The 26,896-nt window shown below is 39.7% G+C and overlaps 1 protein-coding gene across 2 annotated transcripts in view; it reads right to left on the minus strand.

Annotated features, from left to right (window-relative positions):
- terf1 (telomeric repeat binding factor (NIMA-interacting) 1) overlaps nt 1-26,474 on the minus strand; it is a 44,532-nt gene extending 18,058 nt beyond the window's left edge. For both annotated transcript variants that reach the window (XM_080194092.1, XM_080194091.1), the window contains exons 1-9: nt 26,239-26,474; nt 18,867-18,962; nt 14,437-14,570; nt 13,200-13,292; nt 12,856-13,005; nt 10,277-10,371; nt 7,172-7,237; nt 5,786-5,889; nt 3,220-3,305 (exon numbers count right to left, since the gene is read on the minus strand). In XM_080194092.1, coding sequence (XP_080050218.1) covers nt 3,220-3,305; nt 5,786-5,889; nt 7,172-7,237; nt 10,277-10,371; nt 12,856-13,005; nt 13,200-13,292; nt 14,437-14,570; nt 18,867-18,962; nt 26,239-26,425 — 1,011 coding nt within the window. In that variant the 5' untranslated portion in view covers nt 26,426-26,474. The remainder of the gene's footprint in view (nt 1-3,219; nt 3,306-5,785; nt 5,890-7,171; nt 7,238-10,276; nt 10,372-12,855; nt 13,006-13,199; nt 13,293-14,436; nt 14,571-18,866; nt 18,963-26,238) is intronic.
- Nucleotides 26,475-26,896: the final 422 nt, after the last annotated feature.

Raw genomic sequence — 26,896 nt, forward strand, 5'->3', positions numbered from 1 at the left:
ATTCAAAGAGAGAATGACAGATGATTTGTGGACATTTGTTAATTAAGTTACAAGTATTTTTAAAAGTTACAAATGTTATTTGGTACTAGATTATTCATAATTGAAAAAATATATTGAAGACTTTGTTAAATTAAGTGTGCGTGACCATTAACAATATAGGTGCTAGGATTATAATTCTGACTTGCCCTGAAGCAATCGACTCAAAATATAACAACTTGCATTTTGTGCTTTACATCTTCTCACTTCTAAAATAAGAGATTAACTATATTTGCTTTTCTTATTTGGAGACGAAGCTTTGAGTTAACTAAAACAAAATGTTCAAAATTTTGAATGGGGCTGACAAACAAACCCAAGCAAATTGCTCACTGTGGCAAGAGATGAAAATACCAGGACAAATTACCATTGGGAATTAATCATGTGCAGTAGAATATGAAAAGTTACCAAAAATGTAGACACTATTCATGGGTCCAAGGGAACCAGGTATGCAAATAACAATTTCTATCCTGTGAAAGGGTCAGATTGTTTTCTGTCCCTCAAAACCACATTCATTTGGAACAATTTATGAGAAAAGAATGAACTTGAAAAATTAACAGTTTGCATTACTAAACAACTGTCCTCTTGTACAATGGGATAAAAAAGAATAGAGCATGGATCACTTAGTGATGAGTTATTTGTAATGGTTAAAACCTGCTTTCCAAAAGTATATTTTTTTTGTTATTACAACACAGCAGACCCTAAGGGGAAAAGAGAAATCATAGATTGGAAGTTGAATTAAAACAGAAAATTGCAGATTAATGGATGTCTAGTGAGCTGGACAGATGTAAACAACGGTGCTTCTCCAGAGGCTCATTCTATATATAAAGTACACCCACAAATAAATATCTTAAACTTGGACACCACTTAGTGGACTAAACTTGGAGGAAACATCAAGGTGGCAAGGGCGCAGAATGTACTCTGGGCAGGAGGCTTCAATGTCCAATCAGTAGCACCATCACAGACCAAGCTGGCCTGGTCCTAAAGGACACAGTTGCTAGACTGGGACTGTGGTGGTGTGGGAATCAACAAGAAAAAACATACTCCACCTCATCTTTGTAACCTACCTGTCATAGATGCACCTATCCATGACAGTATCGGTAGGAGTGACCAAGGAGTCCTTGTGGAGACAAGTTCTGTCTTCACACCGAGGGGGAAACCATCCATCATGTTGTATTCCTATCACCATGCTAAATGGGATAAACTTTGATAAAAAAAAAACACGCAATTCAAGACTGGACAACCATGAGGCACTAAGGGCCATCAGCAGCAGAATTGCACAATCTGTAACCTCATGGCATGACATATCACCCACTCTATGATTATCATTTAGCCAGGGAAATCAACCCTGGTTCAATGAAGAACACAGTAAAAAGTCTGACAACACCAGGTTTTAGTCCGACTGATTTATTTGATAATAGACTCACAAGCTTTGTGAGTCTATTATCAAATAAATCGGTTGGACTAAAACCTGGTGTTGTCAGACTTTTTACTGTGTTTACGCGAGTCCAACGCCAGCATACCCACATCAACGAAGAATGCAGGAGGGTATGTCAGGAGCAACACTTGGCACACTCGGTGAAGCTACAATACAGAACTAATTGCATGCCAACTGCGTGTGCAGCAAGTGATGGAGATGTCTTCACAGGGAGCAGACCCTTCATCGTGTTGTGCGGGTCTACCACTGTGCTCAATGAGATAATTTCATAACATCTAGAAGTTCAAAACTGGACATCCATAAGGTGTTGTGGACCATCAGCAGCAGCAGACTATATTCCACACTATATGTAACCTCATGTGTTGACTTGATGAAAACTAATGTGCTGATGGTATTTAATAATTAAAGTTTTCAAATACAATCATACAGTGTGATATGAGGGGAAAGCATTGTATTAAAAAATGGGCCACAAAAACTGAAGTAATTCCAACTAAGGGTGTGAATTTTAAAATTAAAGTATTGCAGGATGGGGAAATCAATGGAGTTGCTAAAAAAGCAAGAGACAGCATAAAACTAAAAGAAAAATAGTGTACAGACATAAAGAACAGCAGGGATGCAAAAGGATATTAAGGGCTCCAAAAAGGGAGTATGCAAAAGATTCTTGCAAGAGATATCAAATATGGCAAAAAAGAAATTCCACTCACACTAGGAAAAAGAGGGTGTGCAGAGCCCCACAAAACCCAAAATTTGTTATACTGTCACAGAAAACAAGGAATGATGGACATGCTTAATAATTAAGTAGTCACATATGATATCATGCATATCTTTGATGAGGCTCCTTTCAGTGCTGTGGCAAACAAGGAATTGAGAATACATGGATTTGGACATATTAGAGATGGACTGGTATTTACATGGCCAGCAGGATCAAGGGGTTCTTTTTTGAAAGGAGTGGCTGACCGATGATGGCAGATTTGAAGGGGAAAAATATTCAAGATTGAGAATGGCTGAAACAAAAAAGGACTGAAATTATTTTGTGACAAGACACTTTGTATGATCTCAAATGAACGCAGGTGCTTCTATGCTACTTCAAGTAGTTGGAATTACTAGACTCTAAGTGGGTAGAAACATTAGTTTTCCCCGTGTTTCCCTTCTATCATCTAAAAGATTGTGGACCAATGTTTTTCTATCAAATCACCAAAGTGACTTCAACATTTCAGTATTTAGTGCAATTAGTGCAGGCAAGATAAAGTCCAAACCAATAACGGAACATGATCTTGTTGGATTATATATAAAAGCAAAAGACTACAACAACACTACACATTTTTTTCCCCCAATGCGACCCCATTTTAATTCATCACCACCTTCACAAGGCAATTAGGGATGGGGAACAGATGCTGATCTGCACTGACTCTCTGAATGAGCATTCGAACTAGTCCCACTCTCCTGCTATATCCCCATATCCTTGCACATTCTTTTTATATAGCAATCCAATTCGCTTTTGAATATCTCAATCAAACCCACCTCCACCACCCCTTCAGGAAATAAAAGTAAAATACTGCAGACACTGGAAACCTGAAATTAAAAACCTGGTAAATGAGAGAAAAAAAAAATCAGTATATTGAAAAAATGATCAAAGAATCAGTTCTCTTCTACCTTGCCTTTAAAACTTGCTTGGAAGGAAAATTATGTTTCTTTTATGACTTTAACAATGTCATGTTCAGCTCATGATTTTTCCTTTAAGTACTTACTCTTTTCTTCCTCAGCACTTCTGAATTAACTGATATATGTTGCTTTTTACTTTCCAACGGATGTCCATTACTTGTGATTTTCTTCTCTATAAGAAAAAGAACAGACAATATTTGTACAGCTGCAAAAGCCTTCATCTTCCCCCAGATTGTCCCAGTGGACTTAAGCTTTGCAAATTCTAACATTAGTATCTAAATTTCTAAATGGAACTGTGTTTTGAAATACAATGCCTCAACACTTGTAGCTTGGCCTGCTACACATTATATCACCAATTTGCACTTGTATTTCAAACAAGATCTTGTTTAAAGCACTTAATTTTCTCCCCCTACTTCAGTGTTCCAACATCTGGTGAGGCTGCAACTGGAGTACTGTGTGCAGTTTTGGTCCCCTTATTTGCGAAAGGATATGTTGGCCTTGGAAGGGAGTACAGAGAAGGTTCACCAGGCTGATACCGGAGATGAGGGGGTTAGCTTATGAGGAGAGATTAAATAGACTGGGCCTGTACTCGTTGGAGTTTAGAAGGCTGAGGGGGGAATCTTATAGAGACTTACAAGATAATGAAGGGGCTAGATAGGGTAGAGGTAGAGATTCTTTCCGTTTAGAAAGGAAACCAGAACTAGAGAGCACAGCCTCAAAATAAGGGGGGGTGGCGGGGGCAGTTCGGAACAGAGTTGAGGAGGAACTTCTTCAAAGGGTGGTGAATCTCTGGAATTCTCTGCCCATTGAAGTGGTGGAGGCTACCTCATTGACTATATTTAAGTTACGGGTAGATAGATTTCTGACAGACAAGGGAATTAGGGGTTATGGGGAGAAGGCGGGAAAGTGGAACTGATCCACCTCAGATCAGCCATGATCTTATTGAATGGCGGGGCAGGCTCGATGGCCTAATCCTATGTCTTATGTTCTTATCTTACTTCATTGCCAAACTGACCACATGGGAAGGTTACCTACATCCAGACCCTTGTTACTATTATTTAATTTTTACTGTTGAACACCTCAAGAATGGAAGTGAAGTGTGTGCAGATTAATGTGCTCCATTTTCTCCCCAATGTCTCTGGGAGTTGCCTAGCTTTTGCTCCCTTGTGTTTTCAGTGGCATGAAATCACAAACTTGCAGCATGGGGAATTACTAATACAAAGCTGTCTTACACCCAGTAGCACAGCTCCTAAAAATACTCCTGAAATAAATATAAGCTTTGGTCAATGAATTCAACTTTTAAAGTTAGACATGGGTTTGAAAAATAAATTTGCTACTTATTCTTTTAAAGACTCAAACAGAATAGAAATGGGATGAAAAAGTCAACTCACTAAAATAACATCGCTCTTTATTTGAGGATGATCTCAATTACTTAATTTTCATGGATCAGCATGCATGTCATTCAGACAGGGTTCAGGATTTGACAGCAACTTACACTAAAGGTGCAATATAAGTACAAGGTAAACATCCCAAACAGCTTCACAGGATTGTTGTAAAGCAAAATCTGGTGTAGAGTCACAAAAGAAGATACGAGGACAGGTGACAGTTTTAAGAAATATCTTAACATCGGAAAGAGAATTAGAAGGATTTAGGGACATGTTTCTAGAGTTTAAGGCCTAGGAGGCTGAAGGCACATCCACAAGTGAAGAAGTGATTAAAATTAGGATGTATAAGAGGGCCAAATTAAAAAAATGCATAAATCTCAGTTGTGGGGCTGATGGAGATTACAGATAGGAAGGGCATGGGAGGGTTTGAAAACAAGAATTAGAATTATAAAATCAAAGCATTGGTTTAACCGGGGGGCCAATATGGGTCAGTAAGAATGAGCTGATGAGCAAGTGGGACTTGGTGTGGATTAGATCAGAGTAATTGGATTTGGGATGAAGTTTATGGAATGAGAATGTGGGAGGCCAGCCAGAAGTGGTTTGGAATGTTCACATCTGGAACTTAAAAAAACATGCATGGAGGATGATTTCTACAGAAAATGAACCAGAAACAGGGGCTGACAATGTTGCGGGTGTTCCTTTATTTATTGATCTATTGTGCAGGGACACATCCAAAACATTCTCAGGAATACTTCAAAATGCTGGACTATGGACGCAAACCATAAAATCTCAGTGAATCCTGATTTCAATCATGCAATACAGCCAGCTGACAAAAGACCGATGAAGAATTTCCCACAGGAATGTGAAAAAAAAACATGAACATAATGGTAGATTTATTTCCTATTTATTGACTCTTACAAGTTGGGAAGCCTTGTTTGCTGATGCTTCAATTATCTTTTCCATAGAGCATATGAATGAAGAAAGATACTGATTTGCAACTCAACCAATAACCCACAATCATAACCAAAAACATATACCTGGTAGTACATGTAGCTATATATCCACTTAGGACAAAAAGGTAAAAGAAATGTTTGTTGGCCAGAACTAATCACACTGGTGCAGAAAATTACTTAAGTATCTCTAGACTTAGACTTTGTCAGCTGTCCAGATTGAAAGTTGCAACTGGTAATACAAATAAATATTACTAGAGGCTTGTATTTAGACTAATCTACGCCAATTACCAATTCTTACATTCTCATATACCTACTTTTCACTGTTGACTCTTTTCTGTTTCCTGCAAAATCTTTGATGGCTTGAGACTTCATTGGTTTCCAAACTTCATGCTCAGAACTATAAAGTCGCCTTTTAGATCTGCAAGAAAATGTATTTGATCAAAAAGGAATATTTGTATTTGCTAACATGGAAATATTTAAAACAGTAACGCATTTGTAACTAAAAAGTACTAATTTTCAGATTTACAAACCTTCACATGAACACCAGCATTCAACAACTTTGTAAGAGTGATGGGGTATTTGGTGCAAATAATCATAATTTAGTATTTTTAAATCACAACATCTTGGGGGTTACCACCAGCTAGAAACTGGATTGGTATAAATACTGCAAACACTACAGGTAGAAGAGCAGGTCAGAGGCCAGGAACTGGAGCATCTGACAGCCAAGATCTTTGGAGGTGGCCAGCAATGCTATCCAGGACAAAATAAAGACATGTACCATTCTACACCACCTGTAACTCACCATCCACAATGATGAGGAGAAGTTCAACAATCTGCTGGGAGGGGTCATCATAGTATAGTATGGGGTCCTGCCCAACATCAAGACTGTGCTACTGCCCAAGGAAACTGGACACCCCAGCTAAGTTTATGCCTGATGGGCACGAGAAAAAAATCTCTTAACTCCTCAAAGCCCGAGCACCATCTAATGGCACAAGTCAGGTATGATGGATACATGCAGCTCCAGTACCACTCAAAAAGCTTGACATCATCCAAGACAAAGCAGCCTATTTGTTTGGTACCACATCCACCAAACATTCAATTCCTCCATCACTGATGCATGGTGGCAACTGTGCATCATCTTCCAAGATGCACAGAAACTCACCAAGGCTCCTTAGTCAGTACCTTTCAAACCAGAACCTCTGCCACCTAATAGAAGATGCATGAAAACACCACCACCTGGAGGTTGCCCACCAAGCCACACACCATCCTGACTTGGAACTATACTGCCATTCCTTCATTGTTGCTGGGTTAAAATCCTGGCACTCCCTCCCTAACAACACTGAGTGTACCTACACCATACGGACTACAGCTGTTCATCAGCACCTTCTCAAAGGCAATAAATGTTAGTCTTGAATAAATAAAAATAACTGGGATGCCAACTGCACAAAATCCTACTGGTTAGATTAATACTATAGATTTATAGTTTTATAATAGTAGGAAAAATAAAATACAAACACTCCATTACAATGCTAATTCTCTTCTAAAGCTTGTTCTAATATCAGAAAACTGAACATAGACAGTAATTTCAAAACTCTTAGTTTAGTCATGTTATTAACATTAAAAAATAATTTTACTTCTGCATTTATATTCCCAAATTCATAGAAAGGATACCAGGAGATTAGAACTATACCAGAACAAACCTTTTTATATTTGTCCTTGTGTTATTCAACTCGCCAACTACATCTCCACTCGATGAATTTCCACTGCTAAAAACAAAAACAATGAATTTTCAAATGTCTTCTAAACAAGGAGCAGAAATTACCATTTCAGACAAAAGCAGTGTTTGCAGCACAAGATATGTTCACTATAGCTGCAGTACTAAATTTTTGTTCATGTGCTGATACTGTATCTTTAAGAATTGTATTTATACTATGTTTCTTGTAAGGGGCATATTTAAAATTCAGTTCTGTTTATATGGTGCTGGTTTGTCTGCACCAGGCAGCTCACATGCTGAGAATGCAAGCTAGTGATTAATTTTAGCTCAGGATGTGTTTGCTTTTGAGTTAATGCATTTTTGTTTATTTTGGTTTTTCCCTGTAGGGTTTCAGAGCAGGCTTTAGATTGTATTGATTGACAGAGGCAGAGTCACGTGAATGGGTGGAGCTAAGTTTGCAAGGAAAAAACAAGTTCTCTTATTTTGAAAGGGTCAGTTTTCTGCCTGGCCCTGAAAGGAGCAAGAGGTGTCTGTCTCTCTCAACACTATCAGAAAACAGCTGCCTCTCTGGATCCAGTGATGTTCAAAAGGCTCTAGGACTGTTAGTGAGTACAAGCACTCAAGCTTGGGGGTTGCTAACTGATTTTGAAGAGGTATTTTAATTCTGCAAATGAAATATAACTTGAATTGGAACTCATAGGGAAAGGTTAGCAGTTAAGAACTGGATCTTGCCATATTTAAGTATTGTTCAATTAGTAAATTGCTGATTATAGTTTAACAAATTATTGTTAAATAAAGTTTACGGTAGGGTAAAGAAAATTGTTTTTAATTGTGCCAAGATTGATTCTTCATGTATCTCAAGCTGAAAATGCTATTTAAAGTTAAAAGTTAAAGTTTATTTATTAATCACAAGAAAGACTTACATTAACACTGCAGTGAAGTTAGTGGTTTTTTTTAAACCTTTAATGGCACCACCACCACCTTTCATCAAATATCCCCAATGCATTTCTCATCCCATCCAAAAATAAGAACATAAGAACATAAGAAATAGCCCAAAAATGCACACAGTACTCCAGTTGCGGCCTCACCAATGCCCTATACAGCTTCAGCAAGACCTCCCTACTTTTATATTCAATCCCCTTCGCTATGAAGGCCAGCATCCCATTCGCCTTCCTGACCACCTGCTGCACCTGCAAGCTGGGTTTTTGCGACTCATGCACAAGGACCCCGAGGTCCCTCTGCACCGTCGCCTGCTGCAGTTTTTCGCCTCGTAAGTAATAGTCCTTCCTACCATTTTTCCTACCAAAGTGGACCACCTCACACTTGCCAACATTAAATTCCATTTGCCATTTCCTGGCCCATTCGCCCAGCCTATCTAGATCCTTCTGCAGACTCTCCACACCCTCCGCACAATTTGCCGTTCCCCCAATCTTGGTGTCATCAGCAAATTTCGACACTCTACACTCGGTTCCCTCCTCCAGATCATCTATATAAATGGTAAAAAGCTGAGGCCCCAGCACTGACCCCTGGGGCACTCCACTAGTCACCATCCGCCAATCCGAATAGCACCCGTTGACCCCCACTCTCTGCCTCCTATTTGACAACCAATCCTCTATCCACGCTAACACCCTACCCCCAACTCCATGTCCCTCGACCTTCTGCAATAACCTCTTGTGAGGCACTTTGTCAAACGCTTTCTGAAAATCTAGAAAGACCACATCCACCGGCTCTCCTCTATCCACCGCCCTAGACACATCCTCATAGAACTCCAGTAAATTTGTCAGACACGACTTCCCTTTAATGAAACCGTGCTGCGTCTGCTCTATCAAGCAATTCCCTTCAAGATGCCTCGCAATTTCCTCCTTAATGACAGATTCTAACATTTTACCTACCACAGATGTTAAACTAACCGGCCTATAATTCCCCGCCTTTTGCCTGGCACCCTTCTTAAACAACGGCGTAACATTAGCCGTTTTCCAATCATCCGGCACTTCCCCGGAATCCAGCGACGTTTGGAAAATAACCACCAAGGCATCCACTATCACCTCCGCCATTTCTTTCAGAACCCTCGGATGCATTCCATCCGGTCCTGGGGACTTGTCCACAATCAGCCCCTCCAGTCTGTCGAGCACCGCCTTTCTAGTAACAGTAATGTCATTAAGACCCTCCAGTCCTACCACCTTTCTATCGCTAACACCCGGCAAATTATTCACGTCCTCCTCCGTGAAGACAGAAACAAAAAAGTTATTCAATACCTTAGCCATATCCCCATCCCCTACCACTAGGTCCCCTTTCTCATCCTCTAAAGGACCAACATTCACCCTAGCCAGCCTCTTCCTTTTTATATATTTATAAAAACTCTTGCTATCCTTTTTTATATTAAGCGCTAGCCCAGCTTCATAGTTTCTCCTACCCTTCCTTATCAACTTCTTTGTCAATCTTTGTTGACATTTAAACTTCTCCCAATCCTCTTCTCGCCCACTACTCTTAGCTACTCTAAATTCCTCCGCTTTTAGTTTAACACTTTCCTTCACCTCCTTTGTTATCCACGGCTTATTACCTCTCCTCCTACTATCCTTTTTGACCATCGGAATAAATTTCCGTTGAGCACCAAGAAAGATCTCCTTAAAGATCCTCCACTGCTCCTTAACAGACCCTCCCTCTAACGCGCTCTCCCAGTCCACATTCGCCAATTCTTCTCTCATCCTACCGTATTTCCCTCTATTCAAACAAAGGACGTGTGTCCGGGAACCCACTTTCTCCTCCTCCATCTGCACCAGAAACTCCACCATACAATGATCACTCTCCCCAAGAGGATCTTTCACCACAAGGTCCCTAATTCTACCCACTTCATTACATAGCACCAGATCCAAGATAGCTTTTTATTTTTTTTATTTTTTAGTTTTTATTTTGCAGATAGTGACAAAAAGAAAAATCAAAAGGCCTTCCTACTTATTTACCATAAAGTGTTAGAACATAACTTAAGTAGGAGGAGCAGGAGTAGGCCAACTAGCCCTTCGAGCCTGCCCCGCCATGTTGTTTGCTCTTCACCTTTCAAAATCAAATGCTTCTTCAATTTCAACATACTTACCACTTTCCATGTTGGTGTTCAGAATTACCCTCATCTTCAGAACTGTCCAGCTCTGTATCTCTTTTCTTTCTAGATTGCACCACTTTGGTTGCTGCCTGAAAACAAAAGATATTACATTAGTAAGGATAGCATGATTAAATGTAACTGTGATATAGTCATTTTGCTTAATTTTCCTAAAAAGTATTGGTCCAACCCTTCTGGTCTCTGGATTACTGTTGACCAGACATACAACAGATGTTTATCAGGAACCTGCAGAAGTTCTGCATGTTGATCTCCAAGGGAATTGCCCAGGAGGTTTCAAATTCTGAGGCAATTCCTATGCCTTCTTGGGGCACTCCGCAAATGTCTTAGAAGTAGTAGTGGAAATTTGAATCAGAATCTCTATAGTGCAGAAGGAGACCATTCAGCCCATTGAGCCTGCATTGTCAACAATCCCATCCAGGCCCTATCCCCAAAACCCCACATATATACCTTACTAATCCCTCTGACACTAAAGGACAATTTAACATGGCCAATCCACCTAGCCTGCACATCTTTGGGAGCGTGGGAGGAAACCCACACAGAAATGGGGACAATGTCTGTGTGGAGTTTGCATAGTCATCCAAGGCTGGAATTGAACCTGGGTCCTTGGCGCTGTGAAGCAGCAGTGCTAACCACTGTGCCATCATGCTAAATAATAAACTGTTTAGTCAGTAACGAATGCTTGAATTCCATTCATAGAGACTGAAGACATCCTGTACTTAAAGTAAAAGAAACTCAGCTCTTACAGTTCAGTATACTGTCATTTTGCTTTCCACTGCTCAGAATTTGGGACTAAGCACATTTTGTATTTATTAGGACTTTCTAATGTGGCAAATGTAGGTTTGCTTTAAGGTTGAATAATTAGGTGGAGCCAGAGGATGCAGGGCTTTGGTGGTCACTAATAAAGAAAGATTAAATGTCAGGGAAATTTTCAAACACCAGTGAGTAAATTATTTAGATAAAATCGCCAGAATTTGTGAAAATATAGTAAATTCCAACAGCAGCCCCAACCAGCAAAGAAGGCTTAAGTTTACTTTTATCTTGGCTTGATAAAGGAGAAGGAATTGGGAAGTAAGCATGTCAGGGCCAAAACTGAAGACACATTATTCGGGAAGACATGACCATTATACCCGGTATGTAACATTCCAACTAGAATTAATGACTGATGTAAAATAAGACAAGATAAAAGCATTAAAAATGAATAGGATGGCTAATACATATTCCAAATTGCTGAAAGTGGTGGTAGCGGAAAGAGTGGAGGTATCTGTGTGTGGAGATTGTAATCTATTGACAAAAGTAACTTTAAGTTCAACTCAAAATGGTGGTGATTCAAATTAAAACACATGGATGGATGAGGAATTACTGAAGAACAAGAGACAGCATTTATTTTTAGAGAGATTCCAAGATTTTCCTGTTCATCCATATTCTTCTGTATCTCACTACTGAGTGTATACTCCCATTCTTTGTTTTGCTTTCCAAAATACATGATCTCACATTCATTTATATGAAACTGCCCTTGCCACCTCCCTACCCACTGCTGTTACCCATTATAAAAAGGACAAAATTAATGTACAATTAACAGAATAATGATATTAATCTGATGTCAGGAATGATTGACCAGGTGCAAAACAATGAGGATTTTCATATCTTCAAGATGGATACCAAGATTGCCTCCAATGTGCCAGTTGAAGACTATGAAAAATTTTAAGATTTATATCTGTTTTCAAGACAAGCTTTCCCAAGGTACAGAAAGTGGTCCGCATGTTCCAGGATCTTGCCATTGAATCTAATAAAGGAGGAAGGCATTTTCCTGTGGAAGCCAGTTGGAAGAGGACCTTAGATTTCCTGAATGTTTAGTGAAAGGTTCATTTTTGCATACGTTTTGGAGAAGGCGTTGACAATCTACTGGTGCTTAGTTTCTGAGTAAGCGCACACAGAACCATTATCTGCATATGAAAATCCATGAGGTTGGAGTAGATTTAGACTTGGATTAGAGGTGGTGTAGCTTCAACAGTTTCAGCAGATTATCTCCATGTCTATGGACAATTTGCTGAGGGTGAGGCGCAATATGGAATGCCAAGCATAGCAGCACAATAGCTGAAAACCAGCTCTACTAGATCAGACGTGTTACTTGTATGCCTAACACCAGGCTCCTAAAGCAACTACTACCCACCGCACCCCACCCCCCCCCGCCGGTTGGTGGCGGTGGCAGAAGATTCCCAGGAAAAATAGGGACAGATCAAAATAGAGAAGGCTTAGTTGGGAAGGCACTGCGCATATCAAGAAACTTTGCGCAGGAGGTAAAGTTGAGGTGTCGAAAGGAATACATACATTTCCAACAGCCCATCTACCTGACCTTTCAAATACCATCTACTCTGCATGTAGGAGAGTCTGCAGACTGTGCTTAACTTAACAGTAATTTCATAACCATCAAATCAAAGCTGAAACAAGTTATCCTCTATCCCAAGAGACTGCCAAATTAACTATGTTAGCAGAATTATCTATTAGAGAAACAGCAAGAAAAAAAAAATCATCTAGATGATGCAAATGACACTTACTTGAATGAGGAAGTTTGACTCTTTCTCATTTAATATTCTGTTTGCAAGAGACTCAGCACTGTCCACTAACCGTTTGTTACTGAAATTGTTGAGGAATTTATGGAACGGATCTTGCTTATTGATAATCAAGGACAGCTTCCTTTTTAAAGGCTGGAAAACAAAATAAAAGGAAAATGATTAATAAAACACCAAAGATATATAACAAGAATAGAAAATAAGTAAAAATAATTTTGTCTCAGAAATCAATAAAATGACACTGCTGCATTATGATTCTTAACAGAAAATCTTCTGCTTATAACAGGTGGTTTGTTGTGACATCTTTAAGAGATTTGAAACACAAATACCTGGTCTGATTCAGAGGCTACATCTTGAAATTGTCGTTCCAGAACTTCAGAAGCTTTCTTGAAATCTCCCTTTTCCATACAGACTGCCACACTCTACAAAGAGAAAGTAATAGGAAAATTTTGAAAAATGATTTTAACAAAAGCATAAGACTTTCAGATGTCACATTAGCGTTCAGATGTGCCTGTGCCTCAATATTTTTGCTTACATCCAATAATGCCTTTAAACTGGAAAGGACTGCTCCGTGGTCATTTCTGTACCTTTGATTGTTTTTTAACTATATATTTTAAGTATATTTCCTTCATCACCTCTGCTGCTGAAATGCTAACTAGAACAGTTAATCATCCCTCTTGCCTTTTTCTCCTCAGAGTCGTACACTCATTATAATAGAAACTATTGTAAATAACTATTGTATACAACCCACACAGATTCTTTAGTACAATGTTCAGTATTAAAACTCTCACCTCCAAAACACAACCCTTAAATAAAGTTAAAATCACTTCCTTAAAGGCATGTATCCCCTCAGAAGGGCTGAGATCCTCAAACACATGCTAACAAACTGGGTTTTTTGAAAGGGGCCCACAATATACCCATGGAAAATTGTATAATGTGTTGAATTGCTCACTAACTAAAATTCCTCCAAGAATTCTTTCAAATGGAATACCCATAACATGATTATTGAAAATGTTTTTTAGCTTTGCACCTATTCTCACTTGAGTATAATGGGTACCAAACTTCTTTTCCATTTCCCCCTCACACTTCTCTATTGATATCAAATCACTTTTTAAACTACCCGGATTTCTTCAGTTACAGGCAGGTGGTGACATTTTACAAACTCCTTCCAACGTCACCATGAGCCAATTTTCAGGAAGCATATAAAAGCAGTGTGAGAACCAATTCCAACAGATCATTTCTACTCATTCTTTTCTGTTCAATGTAGGAATTTGGAAGTACGAAGGGAAATTGAATTTAGATATAGTGAATGAACATGCATGTGCAAAAAAGTTGTAGATTCATCACAACTTCTACTTCAGTTTACAACTTAATTAATTTAGTACCAAGTAAGCACTAAATTAGCTGTTTTATATTGTACACATATCCTTGCTGAACGCATTTCCCTTTAGAAGTGCCAACAGAAGTATTGTTAAATTAGATTAGCACAGTACATGTTTAAAGGAGAAAATCAATAAGGTTTTCACAACCTTTCATAATAGTTACCACTCAGAGCACAAAACCAACCTGAATCTGAAGCAACTGTTTTAGGTCTGAATATAGCGTATCTTTCTTTATCTCTTTGCTATCTGCCATTTCAATCAAAACCGATAATGCAGATTCCAACGGAGTTATACTTTCATCTTCATCAAACTGGACATCTGAAGTACAAAAACAACTGTTGCTTTAAGAAAAGCTGACATGTGAACTCGATTACCATTATTCAAAGGGTTGAGAGTCTTTGGAAGTTGCTAAAAAAGGTGCTGGTGGAAGAGTCTTTGATTATTTTTAAGGCAAATGTGGTTTGATTCTTGGTAAGCAAAGAGGTGATATGTTAGCAGGGGTAGACAGGATGCAGATGAGGTTATTAGATTAGCCATGATTTTCTTACATAGCAGGGCAAGCTTAAGGGGCCAAATGGCCTACTCCTTGCTCACATGTTCATATCAATGTCTTTTTTAAATTATTAGCTCAGATTTTGCTGCCAAAATAAGAGTTTAATTCGCACAGCATTGTGTAAATCGTATGGTGCCTTGTGGGGAGGAGATATCCTGTGAATTTCAATTGTGACAAGTTGCTGTACTACCTGTTGTCTTTAACTTTGTAAAAATGGCAGATCACCCTCATCCTCACCGAGTTTCACAAAATTGCTGCATTTTCAAAAACTGATTCATTCATGAGCTGTGGGTGTCACTGGCAAGGACAGCATCTCTATTGCCCATCCAGAATTGTCCGTGAGAAGGTGGTGAGAGTTTTTTTTTAAGAAAATAAAATACGGACATGTTACAGCTGTAGGATGTGCATGTTGGTGGATATCAGTGTGTTCTACAGCAACTGTCAGTAAGCATATGCAGTTTGAAGAGCTCTGAGTTAGAGTTGGTAAGCTGGAGAACAAGCTTTGGACATTGTGATGCATCAGGAGGGAGAAAGCTAACTGGTCACTATTCCAGGAGGTTGATTTCCTTTCTTAAAAAGGGCATTAGTGAAAGAGATGGGTGTTTGGAACATTCAACAATAATTTAATAATCACTGTTATCGAGACTAGCTTTTTAATTCCAGATATATTAACTGAATTTAAATTCCACCAGCTGCCGTAGTGGGATTTGGATCAACATCCCCAGAGCATTAGCCTGAGCCTCTACATTGCTAGTCTGGCAACATCATAATGTCACTACCTTTCAAGAACATCCCAGACATGACCCATTGCCATGGAAATGGATAATGCAGGGGGGTAGCCTTTTGTTTTGGATTTATTGCACAGCAACAGACAGACAGAAGCTCTGAGGTTGGGTCAGGAGCTGTAAAAGGAGTTATAAAACTGGAGCAGAGGGTTATCAGAAAACAAGGATATTCTCTGAATGTGGAATCATTAAGCAAGAGCGAGTCCAAGCTTGAGTTGAATCCACAATCATGGGATGCTCAAGACAAGTTAGAGAGCCACCTAGTCAGTTACTGGTGCTGGAGCCCCAAGAAACATCTGGAAAATAGTGGGAATGCTGAGGAGAAGCAAGGCAAATTCCTGATACCTGTGGAACATCTTGCTTGGTCCCAGGAGAAGTGATCGAACTCTCAAGTTCCTGTGGAGTATTGGGGAACTATTGGCTGGAAATAGAAGTAGAGCAGGGAGTATCCTATTGAGACTTTCAGAAGAATTGGCAAAATATAGCATTAAGTTTAGTACTTACTTTGCATGAATCTTGTATGGAAAGTTTTTGTTTAAAATGTGAAATCTTGTGGCATAATTCTTTCATTTGATAACTAGGAGATTAGTAATTTGGCAAAAATAAATTCAGTCTCTACCAAAACCATAACATTATATTTCCAACTCAGGATGATGTGCGATTTGAAGAACTTACAGCTGGTGGTATGTCCATGTGCCCACAGCTGTTGTCCTTCCAGGTTTAAAGATCATTGGGTCGGATGGCGTTACAGAAGTAGGCACGGCAGGTTATTACATTGCATTTTTGAGATGGCACACGGTGCAGCTCAGGTGACCAAGGAAGTGACTATTTAAGGTGATGCATAGAGCCGACTTGATTGACGTTCTATTTTGTTTTGAATCATGTTCAACTTCAAATGAACAGTTTGAAGTTCAAAGTGCTACACATTACACCAAAACACTTAGAAACAATATCAGAATTTTATAAATACGTACATAGACATATGCACGCCAGAACTTCCACGCTTCCAAACAAAACACATTACTTTCACTTAATGTACCGCTGCATCTGCTACAGAATTAAATTTCAACACTTACTACACCTAATACTTGTACTGCCAACCATGATCTGTATGCAGTTAAAACCCATGCTCCTTATGGTCCAAAGCTGGAATCTCATTTTCACATCAGTAAAATTCATTGCTGTGGTTTCCAACTTTTTCTGTTAGTAATGCAGCAATTTACATTTTGTCTGCTTTGTAATTAAGAACTGCATGTCTATCAACTGCCTGCAGGTATGTATAACATGAATTACAAATTTAAAAATGCCCAAAACAAAATATTCTGCTCCAGTTTTGATTTGGGTTTACGAAGAGTGTGATTTTAATATCCTGTGGGTGACTTAAAGTGCAATTGACCCAAGTGTCTAAAGTCCAACCATTTTCAACTGCCTCATCAATAATCTTCCTTCCATCATAAGATTAGAAGTGGGGATGTTCACTGACAATTACACAATGTTCGGTGCCATTTGCAACTCCTCAGATACGGAAGCAGTCATTGTCGAAATATAGAAGGATCTATCCAGAATTGCGCTGACGAGTGACAAGCATTCATGTCACATCTCCAACAGAAAATCTAACTGCCACCCCTTGACATTCAATGGCATTACCATCACTGAACTTGTCACTATCAATACTGACCAGAAACTGAATTGGTCTAGCTATACAAATACTGTGGCTGTAAAAGGTCAGAGGTTAGGGACCCTACAGTGAGTAACTCAACTTCAGAATCCCAAAGCCAGGCCACCATCCACAAGATACAAGTAGGGACTATGATGGAATATTCTCTACTTGCTTGGATGAGTTCAACTGCAATAACTTTCAAGAAGCTCAATCTTTGAAGCCTGAGGCCTGTGCCACTATTTTTTGTAATTCTGTAATTTGTATTTTATTCCTGCCTTGCTCTAAGTTTAATACTTAGTCATTCTGTAGTTTTTTACTCTGTAGACATTGATCTTAACCTACCTTGTGCTTTGATTAAAATCAGTAATAATCAGTAATGACGTGTTTTAACTTTTTTCAGCTCAAGTGGCATGCGGTTGGTTTTTAGAAATAATCTTGTTTCCCATTTCTCAAGCCAAAATACTAAAATAAGTTGTCTTTTGTTTGCGATCAGAGGTATTGTTCTACTGCATTCAGTGATCCTTGGACTATAGGCCAACACACCTGGCAATCTTAGTAAGGTCTGAAGCATGGAAAATAAAGTTTGATTGATGGGCATAACACCCGAATGATAGCAGATGGGAAGAGACCATTAAGAGTTGCATAAACAATTTGGATACTGTGAAGTCTGCATGGCCCTATGAGAAGAACAGAAAAGAGCAGAGATTGTTTTGGGAAAGACTGTACCAGGCCTTGAAAGCTGGAATGCGACCAAGAATTTTGCTTAAAAGGGATGTCGTTTCAGGGACTCAGTGCTGCATCAGAGTGGAATAAACACCACCAAAGATGGGAGGAGGAAGTGCCAGGAATGGAGTGACCAACTGTAGTGCCCACCTGTTATTGTCAGCAACTTGACACAATATTGTGGAGCTGTTGTGGAACAGACCAAATTAGGAGTATTGTTTATGCTTAAACAAAAATCTCTTCTTCTGCTGATTGCTCTTTGTATCATTATTATTAATTGTAATTCAATATTCAATAAAGCCTAAGTGATATTGCAAAAAGACCCTCACAACTCCTTACACCCCAGCCATGAACATTTACTTCCTCTCCCTCTAAAGTGGCAGGCATGTGTACCATTTACAAGATGCCTAGCTTCTTAAAGTATCTTCCAAACTGATAACCACAATCATCTACAAGGACAAGGGCAGCAGATATGTGGGAACACCAGCACCTGCAAGTTCCCCTCCAAGCCACTCACAATATGACTAGGAAATATATCATGTTGTTTCACTGCTGCTAAGTGAAAATTCTGAAACACATCCCCTAACAGAAGTGTGTGTAAACTACACCACATGGATTACAACAGTTCACCAGCACATTTTCTAATAAAATTAGGGATGGACTGCTCTAGCCAGTGACACACACATAGCATTAATTTTTTTTTTAAATTGTAAGAGGGAGATAATCACATTGTATATTAATCCCTTTCAAGTATGTAGCCACGGAAAATGTATCACTTTAAATTGTAAAGTATGTAATTTAATAAAACTACATATACCACAAAGTAACTTGGACCTCAACTAACGTAAGTCTTGCACAGGAGAAAATAAAATTATTTACTAAAAATATATTACCAAGATTTTTCCCTTCAACAATTCGGGATAGGATTTGGCAGATATGCACCTTCTTTGTCTGTTTGGTCTCTATAATGGACGGATGCTGAACAAAACCTAAAAGAAAAAATATATAATTGTCATAATTACTGTATGCTAAGTTTGTGTAATTTACCCATATATTCATTTTAATTTTTTTGCAAAAGGCAATCCTGTAATCTTTCACTCATCAACAAGACACTCACAAATCACACTTCACTGTGGATGAATCTGTAACATCCTAGCTTCTGCAAATCCAATGTGGGGCTGGCAATGATTGTTCTTTCATTTTCTTGCCTGCTTGGTTCATTACCTGCCCTGTCTTAACTGATGCAGCAATGGCTGAGCACTCAGCATGCCACTTCCTAAAAGACATTTTTAAAATAAACTGAAGATTTACCTGATGCACATTTCCCCAGGACTCCACTGTAGAAAAAAATCAGGAAGCAAAATTAAAGTTGCCACTGTAGATAAATGGGGGAACCTGGTTAAGAAATTAATTGTTTCTCAAGTGAATGCACTTTAAAGATACTTAGGAATTAAAAGTTAACCTACGTTTATTTTATAAGGTCGGAGTAGAAATGTAAAACTTAAACAACAAAGGATGAGTCATTGAACTTACAATGGATCCAGAAGGTCTACACTCATTTCAATAAAAGATTTAAATTACATATGTAGTTCACAGTTCGAAAGATTGTACAAAGACAAATTGTAAACAAGAGATTTCCTTAACACAGTCAGCAATGCTGGGAGCAGCAACAGTAAAACTCAATTAGTGATGTAAATTGATCACAGGTTACAGAATCAGAGTGTTTCGTCGAAGGGAAAATTATTTTGTTGCATTTGTTTTGAAACATCCAGGGGGTGGGTGGGGGGGAAAGAGAGAGAGAGAAAAAGAGGCAGGGGAATACCTTTGAGTTGGTCTGATGAAAAGTGAATGGACCTTCAAGATTTCATGAGGGAACTCTGATGGTAGTGGAGGAGTTAAAAAGTAGAATTCAGTTTATAGCGCAAGTTGCGATAGGCAATGGTGTTAAATTAATAATGCTTGCTTTTTTTTGGTTGCATTTGTTTATTTTTACATAAACTTTGTTTTTGATGAAAAATGTGAAGCCTGTGGTGTTGTTTTGTCAATTCATTGCAAAATATTCAGATTTCTTCTTGAAACATTAATGGTCACTAATAGGTTTGTAACAACATAAATGCAATAACTCTTGAGTAACTTCTGAACAAGTAGTGGAGGTAAAAAATTGTAGAATTTTTGAAAAATATTCCTGTAATCTAGAGACACTAGATTTACCATCTTTTCCTGGTTGCAGTGAGTTATCTTTCAGTCACACCAAGTTGTCAGAACAGACTTTATGCCATTTGAACACAAGAGCCATTTCAAAATTTTTATGGTAAAGGATTCCACAGGCAAACATTCTTGGCTTTTAAGACACCAGTGACAGGTTAGCACCCTGCCAGATACACTCTCCACTTTAAATGGAGTGCCACCTATTTGCTATCATCTTTGAATCCAGTAGAGTATGCATGGCTGATGAACTGGACTGAACGGAACATGAAATTCACTTCATGACCTGACATTGACTACAAGGGTAGACCGTTGATCATATACCAGCTGCTGCTTTGGTCCATTTGAATCCTCCTCCTTGATCTGTTTGAAAATATAGGAGGAAATTCACTGATTTCTTCAGGACAGTGAGAGGCACCATGTCTCTTCTTCATTCTTGTGCCTCCCACCTGGGAAAAGAGACCACTGCTGATATGCACTCACACCCAGGCTGACTGTGTCCGGAGACATAGAAACAAAGACATTGAAAACAGAAGCATGGGGAGGCTATCTGGCCATTTCAGCCTGCTCTGTCATTCAATATAATGGCTGATTAACCAACTCAATAGTCTGATAACCTTCTTCCCATATCCATTGATTCCCTTTGCCCCAAGTGCTATATCTAAGTGCTTCTTGAAAACAAAGTTTTGACCTCACCTACACCTGTGGTGGTGAATTTCACAGGCTGACCACTCTCTGGGTGGAGATGTCGCCTCATCTCTGTCCTAAGTGGTCCATCTTGTATCCTCAGATTGTGACTCCTGGTTCTGGACACCCCACCATTGGGAACATCCTTCTTGCATTTACCCAGTCAGAATTTTAAGTTTCTATGAGATTCCCTCACCATTCTTCTGAAGTCCATCATAACCATCTTAATCTCTCCTCCTACATCAGTCCTGCCATCCCAGGAATCAGTTTGGTAAACCTTCTCTGCACTCCAAAGCAAGAACATCTTTCCTCAGATAATAACAGCAAAACTGCACAGAATGCTCCAGGTATGGCCTCACCAAGGCCCTGTAAATTTGCAGCAAAACATCCCTGTTCCTGCAGTCGAATCCTCTCACTATGAAGGCCTACCATTTTTTTACTGCCTGCTGCATCTGCATGCTATTTTTAGGGACTGCGTCTACAAGGACACCCAGATCTTGCTGCACATTTCCGTATTCTAATATAAGGCAAGTCAGATAATAATCTGCCTGTTCCTGCTACCAAAGTGGATAACCTCACATTTATTCAAATTATATTGCATATGTCATTCATTTGTCCACACATTCAACTTGCCCAAAATCATATCAAAGGACCTCTGTATCCTCCTCACAGCTCACACTGCCATCCAGCTTTGCGTGATCTGCAAATTTGGAGATATTAAATTTGGTTCCTTCATCTAAATAACATATATTGCGATTAGTTGGGATCCCAGTATTGATTCCTGTGGTACCGCCACTAGTCACTGCCTGCCATTTGGAAAAAGACCCATTTATTCCTTTTTGTTTCCTGTCTGCCAACCAGTTTTCTATCCATCTCAACACAATATCCCAATCCCACGAGTATTAATTTTACGTGCTAATCTCTTGAGGGACTTTGTCAAAAGCCTTCTGAAAGTCCAAATAAACCATGTACATTGGCTCCCCCTCATCAACTCTATAAGTTACATCCTCAAAGAATTCCAGTAGAACAGTTAAGCATGATTTCCCTTTCACAAATTCAAACTGTGTCCAATTATGCCCTGTTTTGCTACAAAATCTCTGATAATGGATGCTAGTATTTTCCCTGACTACCAACATCAGGCTTACTGGTCTATAATTCCCTGTTTTCTCTCTACCTCCCTTGTTAAATAGTGGGGTTATATTAGCTATCCTCCCAACATTTCTGGTATTTTGTTTGTGTCCTCCTTTGTGAAGACAGAGCCAAAGTAAGTATTCAGTTGATCAGCCATTTCTTCCCCCCCCCCCACATTATTCCCGTTTCCTGTTTGCCAACTGTTTTCTATCCATCTCAGTACACTGTCCCCAACTGCATGTGCTTTAATTCTACACGCTAATCTCTTGTGGGGCTTTGTCGAAAGTCTTCTAGAAGTCCAAATAAACCACATCCACTGCCTTACCCCCTGCAACTCTACTAGTTACATCCCTGAAGAATTTCAGTAAATTTGTCATGCATGATTTCCCTTTCATAAATCCAGGCTAACTGTCCAATCCTGCCACTATTTTGCTATAAAATCTTTGATGATAAATTCTAGAATTTTCCCCACTACCAACATCAGGCTGACTACGGTTCCAGACCTGGAAAATCTTGGAGATGACCACCAATGCAGCCACCATTTCAGGTCACTTACTCAAGTACTCTGGATGTAAATTATTAGGCCCTAAGGATTGATCAGCCTTAAATCCCATCAGTTTCTGCAACACTATTTCTGTACTAATACTGATCTTCTTCAGTTCCTCCCTCTCGCTAAACCGTCTTCCCCAACATTTCTGGTATCTTATTTGTGTCTTTTCAATGACAGAACCAAAGTATGTATTCAGTTGCTCAGCCACTTCTTTGTTTCCCTTTGTAAATTCTCATTTCTGTCTTCATCAAATTTTTGTCCTCAGACATGCATAAAAACTTACAATTTTTCTGTTCTCTACAAGCCTCACACTCAAACTCTATTTTCCCCTTCTTAAATCAGTCACTTAATCTTCTGCTTAATTCAAAACCATACCCAATCCTCAGGTCTGCCAATTTGTATGCCTCTGTGTTGAATCTAATACTATCTCTAATTTTCTTTGTAAGCCATGGTTCGGCCATCTTGCCAGTTTTACTTATGCACCAGACAGAAATGAACTACAAACTAGCAATTCACCCAAGTGTTCCTAGATTGTTTGCCATTGCCTATACACCATCATTCCTTCAACTAATGTTTCCCGATCTTTCGTAGCCAACTTACGTCTCATATCATTGTGGTCGCCTTTATTAAGATTCAGGATTCAGAATCAACTACGTCATTCTCCGTCTTGATAAAAAATTCCACAATGTTATGGCTGTTCATCCCAAAGGGGTCTTGCACAACTATCTTGCCAATTATTCCTTCTTTATTACACAATACCAAGTCTAAAATAGCATGCTGTCCAGTTGGACGGCATGAAGCACAGTAGTTAGCACTGCTGCCTCACAGAGCCAGCGACCCAGGTTTGATTCCCAACTTGGGTCACCGTCCATGTGGAGTTTGCACATTCTCCCCATGTCTCCGTGGGTTTTCTTCAGGTGCTACAACTTTCCTCCCACAGTCCAATGATGTGCTAGTTACAAGGGAAGCATGGTCAATCCACCTAAGTTTCGGCGCTGGGCAAAGGCCTGAGGAAAGAATTGACCCAAGCAGACTGCACACAAATAATTGAGGGCAGGACAGTTGAGGAACAATGGTGAATGTTCAAGGTGATATTGAATATCTCTCAATTATAGTATATTCCTCAGAGAAAGAGGAATTGTAAATGGAAGAAAACGTTCCATGGCTAAACAAGGAATTCAAAGGGGACACAAAGGCAAAAACTAGGGTATACAAAACTGCAAAAGCTAGTGGTAAACTGGAGGTTGGGAGAACTAAGGTTCAGCAAAAGGCGACTAAAAATAGAATCAAAAGAGCTAGCTACGGAAGGAAACTGGCAGAAAACAAACACTGATACCAAAAGCATTCAATGGAGAATAGTTAATATAGGCTGTTTAGAGGAAGATACTGGTACAGTATTAATGGGGAACAGAGATGGTGGAGGTAAAGTAATATTTTGCCTCTGTCTTCACGGTAGAGAATAATGATGATTTTCCAAAAATTGTAGTTGCTACAGAGGAACTTGGTGCAATAACCATCACAAGGGAGAAGGCATTGAACAAAAGGGATTAAAGGCAGAGATAGTGGAGATAGTGGATACGTTGATTGCGATATTTCGAAGTTCCTTGGATTCTAGTAAGATTCCGATGGATTGGAAACCAGTTAATGTGACACCCTTTTCAAAAGATGTTTTAAATGATTTTATTTATTAGTCTCACAAATAGGCTTATATTAACAGTTCTATGAAGTTACTGTGAAAACTCCCTAATTACCACACTCCAGTACCTGTTCAGGTACATGCAGGTAGAGCACGTAATAAAAAAAGGCAAATGAAATGTTAGCATTTATTGCAAAAGTTCTGGAGTATAGAAATAGAGAAATGTTGTTGCAATTGTACAGGGCATTGGTGAGACCACATCTGGAGTAGCGTGTCCAGTTTTGGTCTCCTTGTTTGAGGAAGGCTGTAGTGGCATTGGAGGCAGTTCAGAAGAGGCTCACCAGGTTGATTCTGGGAATGAGAGGGTTGATGTATGAGGAGAGTTTAAGCAGTTTGGGCTTGTACTCACTGGAGTTTAGAAGGATCTGAGAGGATCTAATCGAGCTATCTACAATATAAAAAAGGGATTGATAGAGTAAACATAGACCAAATGTTCCCCCTTGTGGGGTAATCTAGAATAAAAGGTCACAGGTATAGGTTGAGAGGTGGTAGATTTAAAACTGAGATGAGGAGGAAGTACTTGCAAAAGGGGGTGAATTTGTGGAACATGATACCCCATAGTCTAGGTGGAATTGGAATCATTAAATGGATCAAGAAGGAGATAGATATAGTTTTGATTTAAAAAGTTAAAGAGTTACAGGAACAGGTGGGAGGTGGATTTGAGACCAGGAAAAGATCAGTTATGATCTGATTGAATGGTGGAGCAGGTTCGAAGGGCTGAATTGCCTACTTTGGCAATTCCTTTGTGACTATCCATGTTGTTGCTCAAATTAAGAGGGTCATTTTCCAGGGATGTTACAGAAATTAAGGTACCCTGAGATGGCCACATGGGGCCTTGAGCTGAAATGCCAGATTGGCCTGCTCTTAGAGCAAGGCATCACCTTAGTAAAGGGCTTGAAGTTTGCAACAGGAACAGCTATCCCAGGATTAGTAATTAAGATTGATCTGGCATTGCACCCACCCATGGACAGGCTCATCCCAGAGACAAAGTTCCCATTGGTTCTGAAATGGTGCATCAGGGAAGCTCAAGCTTTCTCATCTAAGATCACAGGTTTGGATAGCAGAGTGAAGGCAACAACAAATTTCAAATCCATGCTATAATGCAGCTCGTGAAAAAGGTCCAGGTTTAATTCCAACAGTCAGTTTCAACGATACTGATTACCTCCATGCCTTCTTAGACGCAGGAAGAAAACAAAAACAGCTAGAGTTCCCACTTGTTTGATTAACATCAAGTCAAACATGACTTCAGAATTGAAGAATAGTATGAATGCTCTATACTTTTGAACAGCAGGGTGAAGGAAAATAAATAAGAACATCTAGTGTGTAGGGTAGAGTATGGGAGACATTAAACAAGTTGTCATGGAACAAAAGGCAGAGAAAGTGGTAATGGTAATAAAGAAACAATACTTTGGTCTATAGCGAGTGTTAATAGCAGAATAATGAACCATTATACTATTAACGCTCATTTTGGACCACTGCATTGTTTGTTTATTACAGCCATTACCACCCTCTTTGCATTTTATTCCATTACATATTTGTTATTTAATCTACATTGCACCCAAAACTTTCCCTTTCATTCTTTCTCCATTTCCCTCCTTTAAATGCCTCAAAATCCATCACATTTCTACTTCTACTCAGCTCTGAAGTCATATTTGACTTGAAACTTTAAGTATGCTGCTCTCTATTGTAAATTATAGGCGGGATTGGCAGTGATGCTCCAGCAATTAAATTACCTGTCAATTCAACACAACCCTCATGTTGTTAGGTGACGACTACCACGCGAGACGCCAGCACTTCTGGGGAAGATAGAGGAGAAAATGGGATGAAAGGGGGAAGATAAAAAAGTTTAGAGTACAGTATTCCTGACTCTGAATTTGGCCCAGGCATGCACGAAGACGTCTCAGTCAGTGAATGCCTAGACCGGGTGAAAGACGATGGTTAACCCGCGAAGTAATGAAACTTTCACAGCAACACTGTCTGGGTAATAGAAACTAACCGTTCATGGCGTCTCTCAACGTCCTGAATTCCTCGTACATCCTGGCCCCAAAATACCGACACAAACAATAATACATGAAATCCATCATCCAACCGTTCGCCACCTCAACCATCTGAGAAAAATCATCGCCGAGAGATTGGCCCCTCAGTTCCTCCATCCGCACCGCACTCCAACCACCTGCCTCCATCACACCACCATAAACACAGTCCCCCAACTTCCCAGTGTCACACCAAACACCGTCCCCCAACCTCCCGGTTTCACACAAAAACCCGTCCCCCTATCTCCCGGTGTCCCACCAAACCCCGCCCCCCACAACCTCCCGGTGTCACACAAAACCCCATCCCCCAACCTCCCCGTGTCACACCAAACCCGTCCCCTAACCTCCCGGTGTCACACCAAACCCGTCCCCTAACCTCCCGGTGTCACATTAAATCCCGTCCCCCAACCTTCTGGTGTCACACCAAACCCGTCCCCCATCCTCCTGGTGTCACACCAAACCCGTCCCCCATCCTCCTGGTGTCACGAAGCGTCGTCCAGAGTTGAAAGGTTGCCTCTATTCTTTCTCAGTAAGAAGTCACACGCCACCAGGTTAAAGTCCAACAGGTTTATTTGTAGCAAACGCCACTAGCTTTCAGAACTGGCTGTTCTTTCGTCAGGT

Source organism: Carcharhinus amblyrhynchos, chromosome 8 (assembly GCF_965287045.1).
Source record: "Carcharhinus amblyrhynchos chromosome 8, sCarAmb.v2.hapA, whole genome shotgun sequence".
In the NCBI taxonomy this organism is placed as follows: Eukaryota; Metazoa; Chordata; class Chondrichthyes; order Carcharhiniformes; family Carcharhinidae; genus Carcharhinus; species Carcharhinus amblyrhynchos.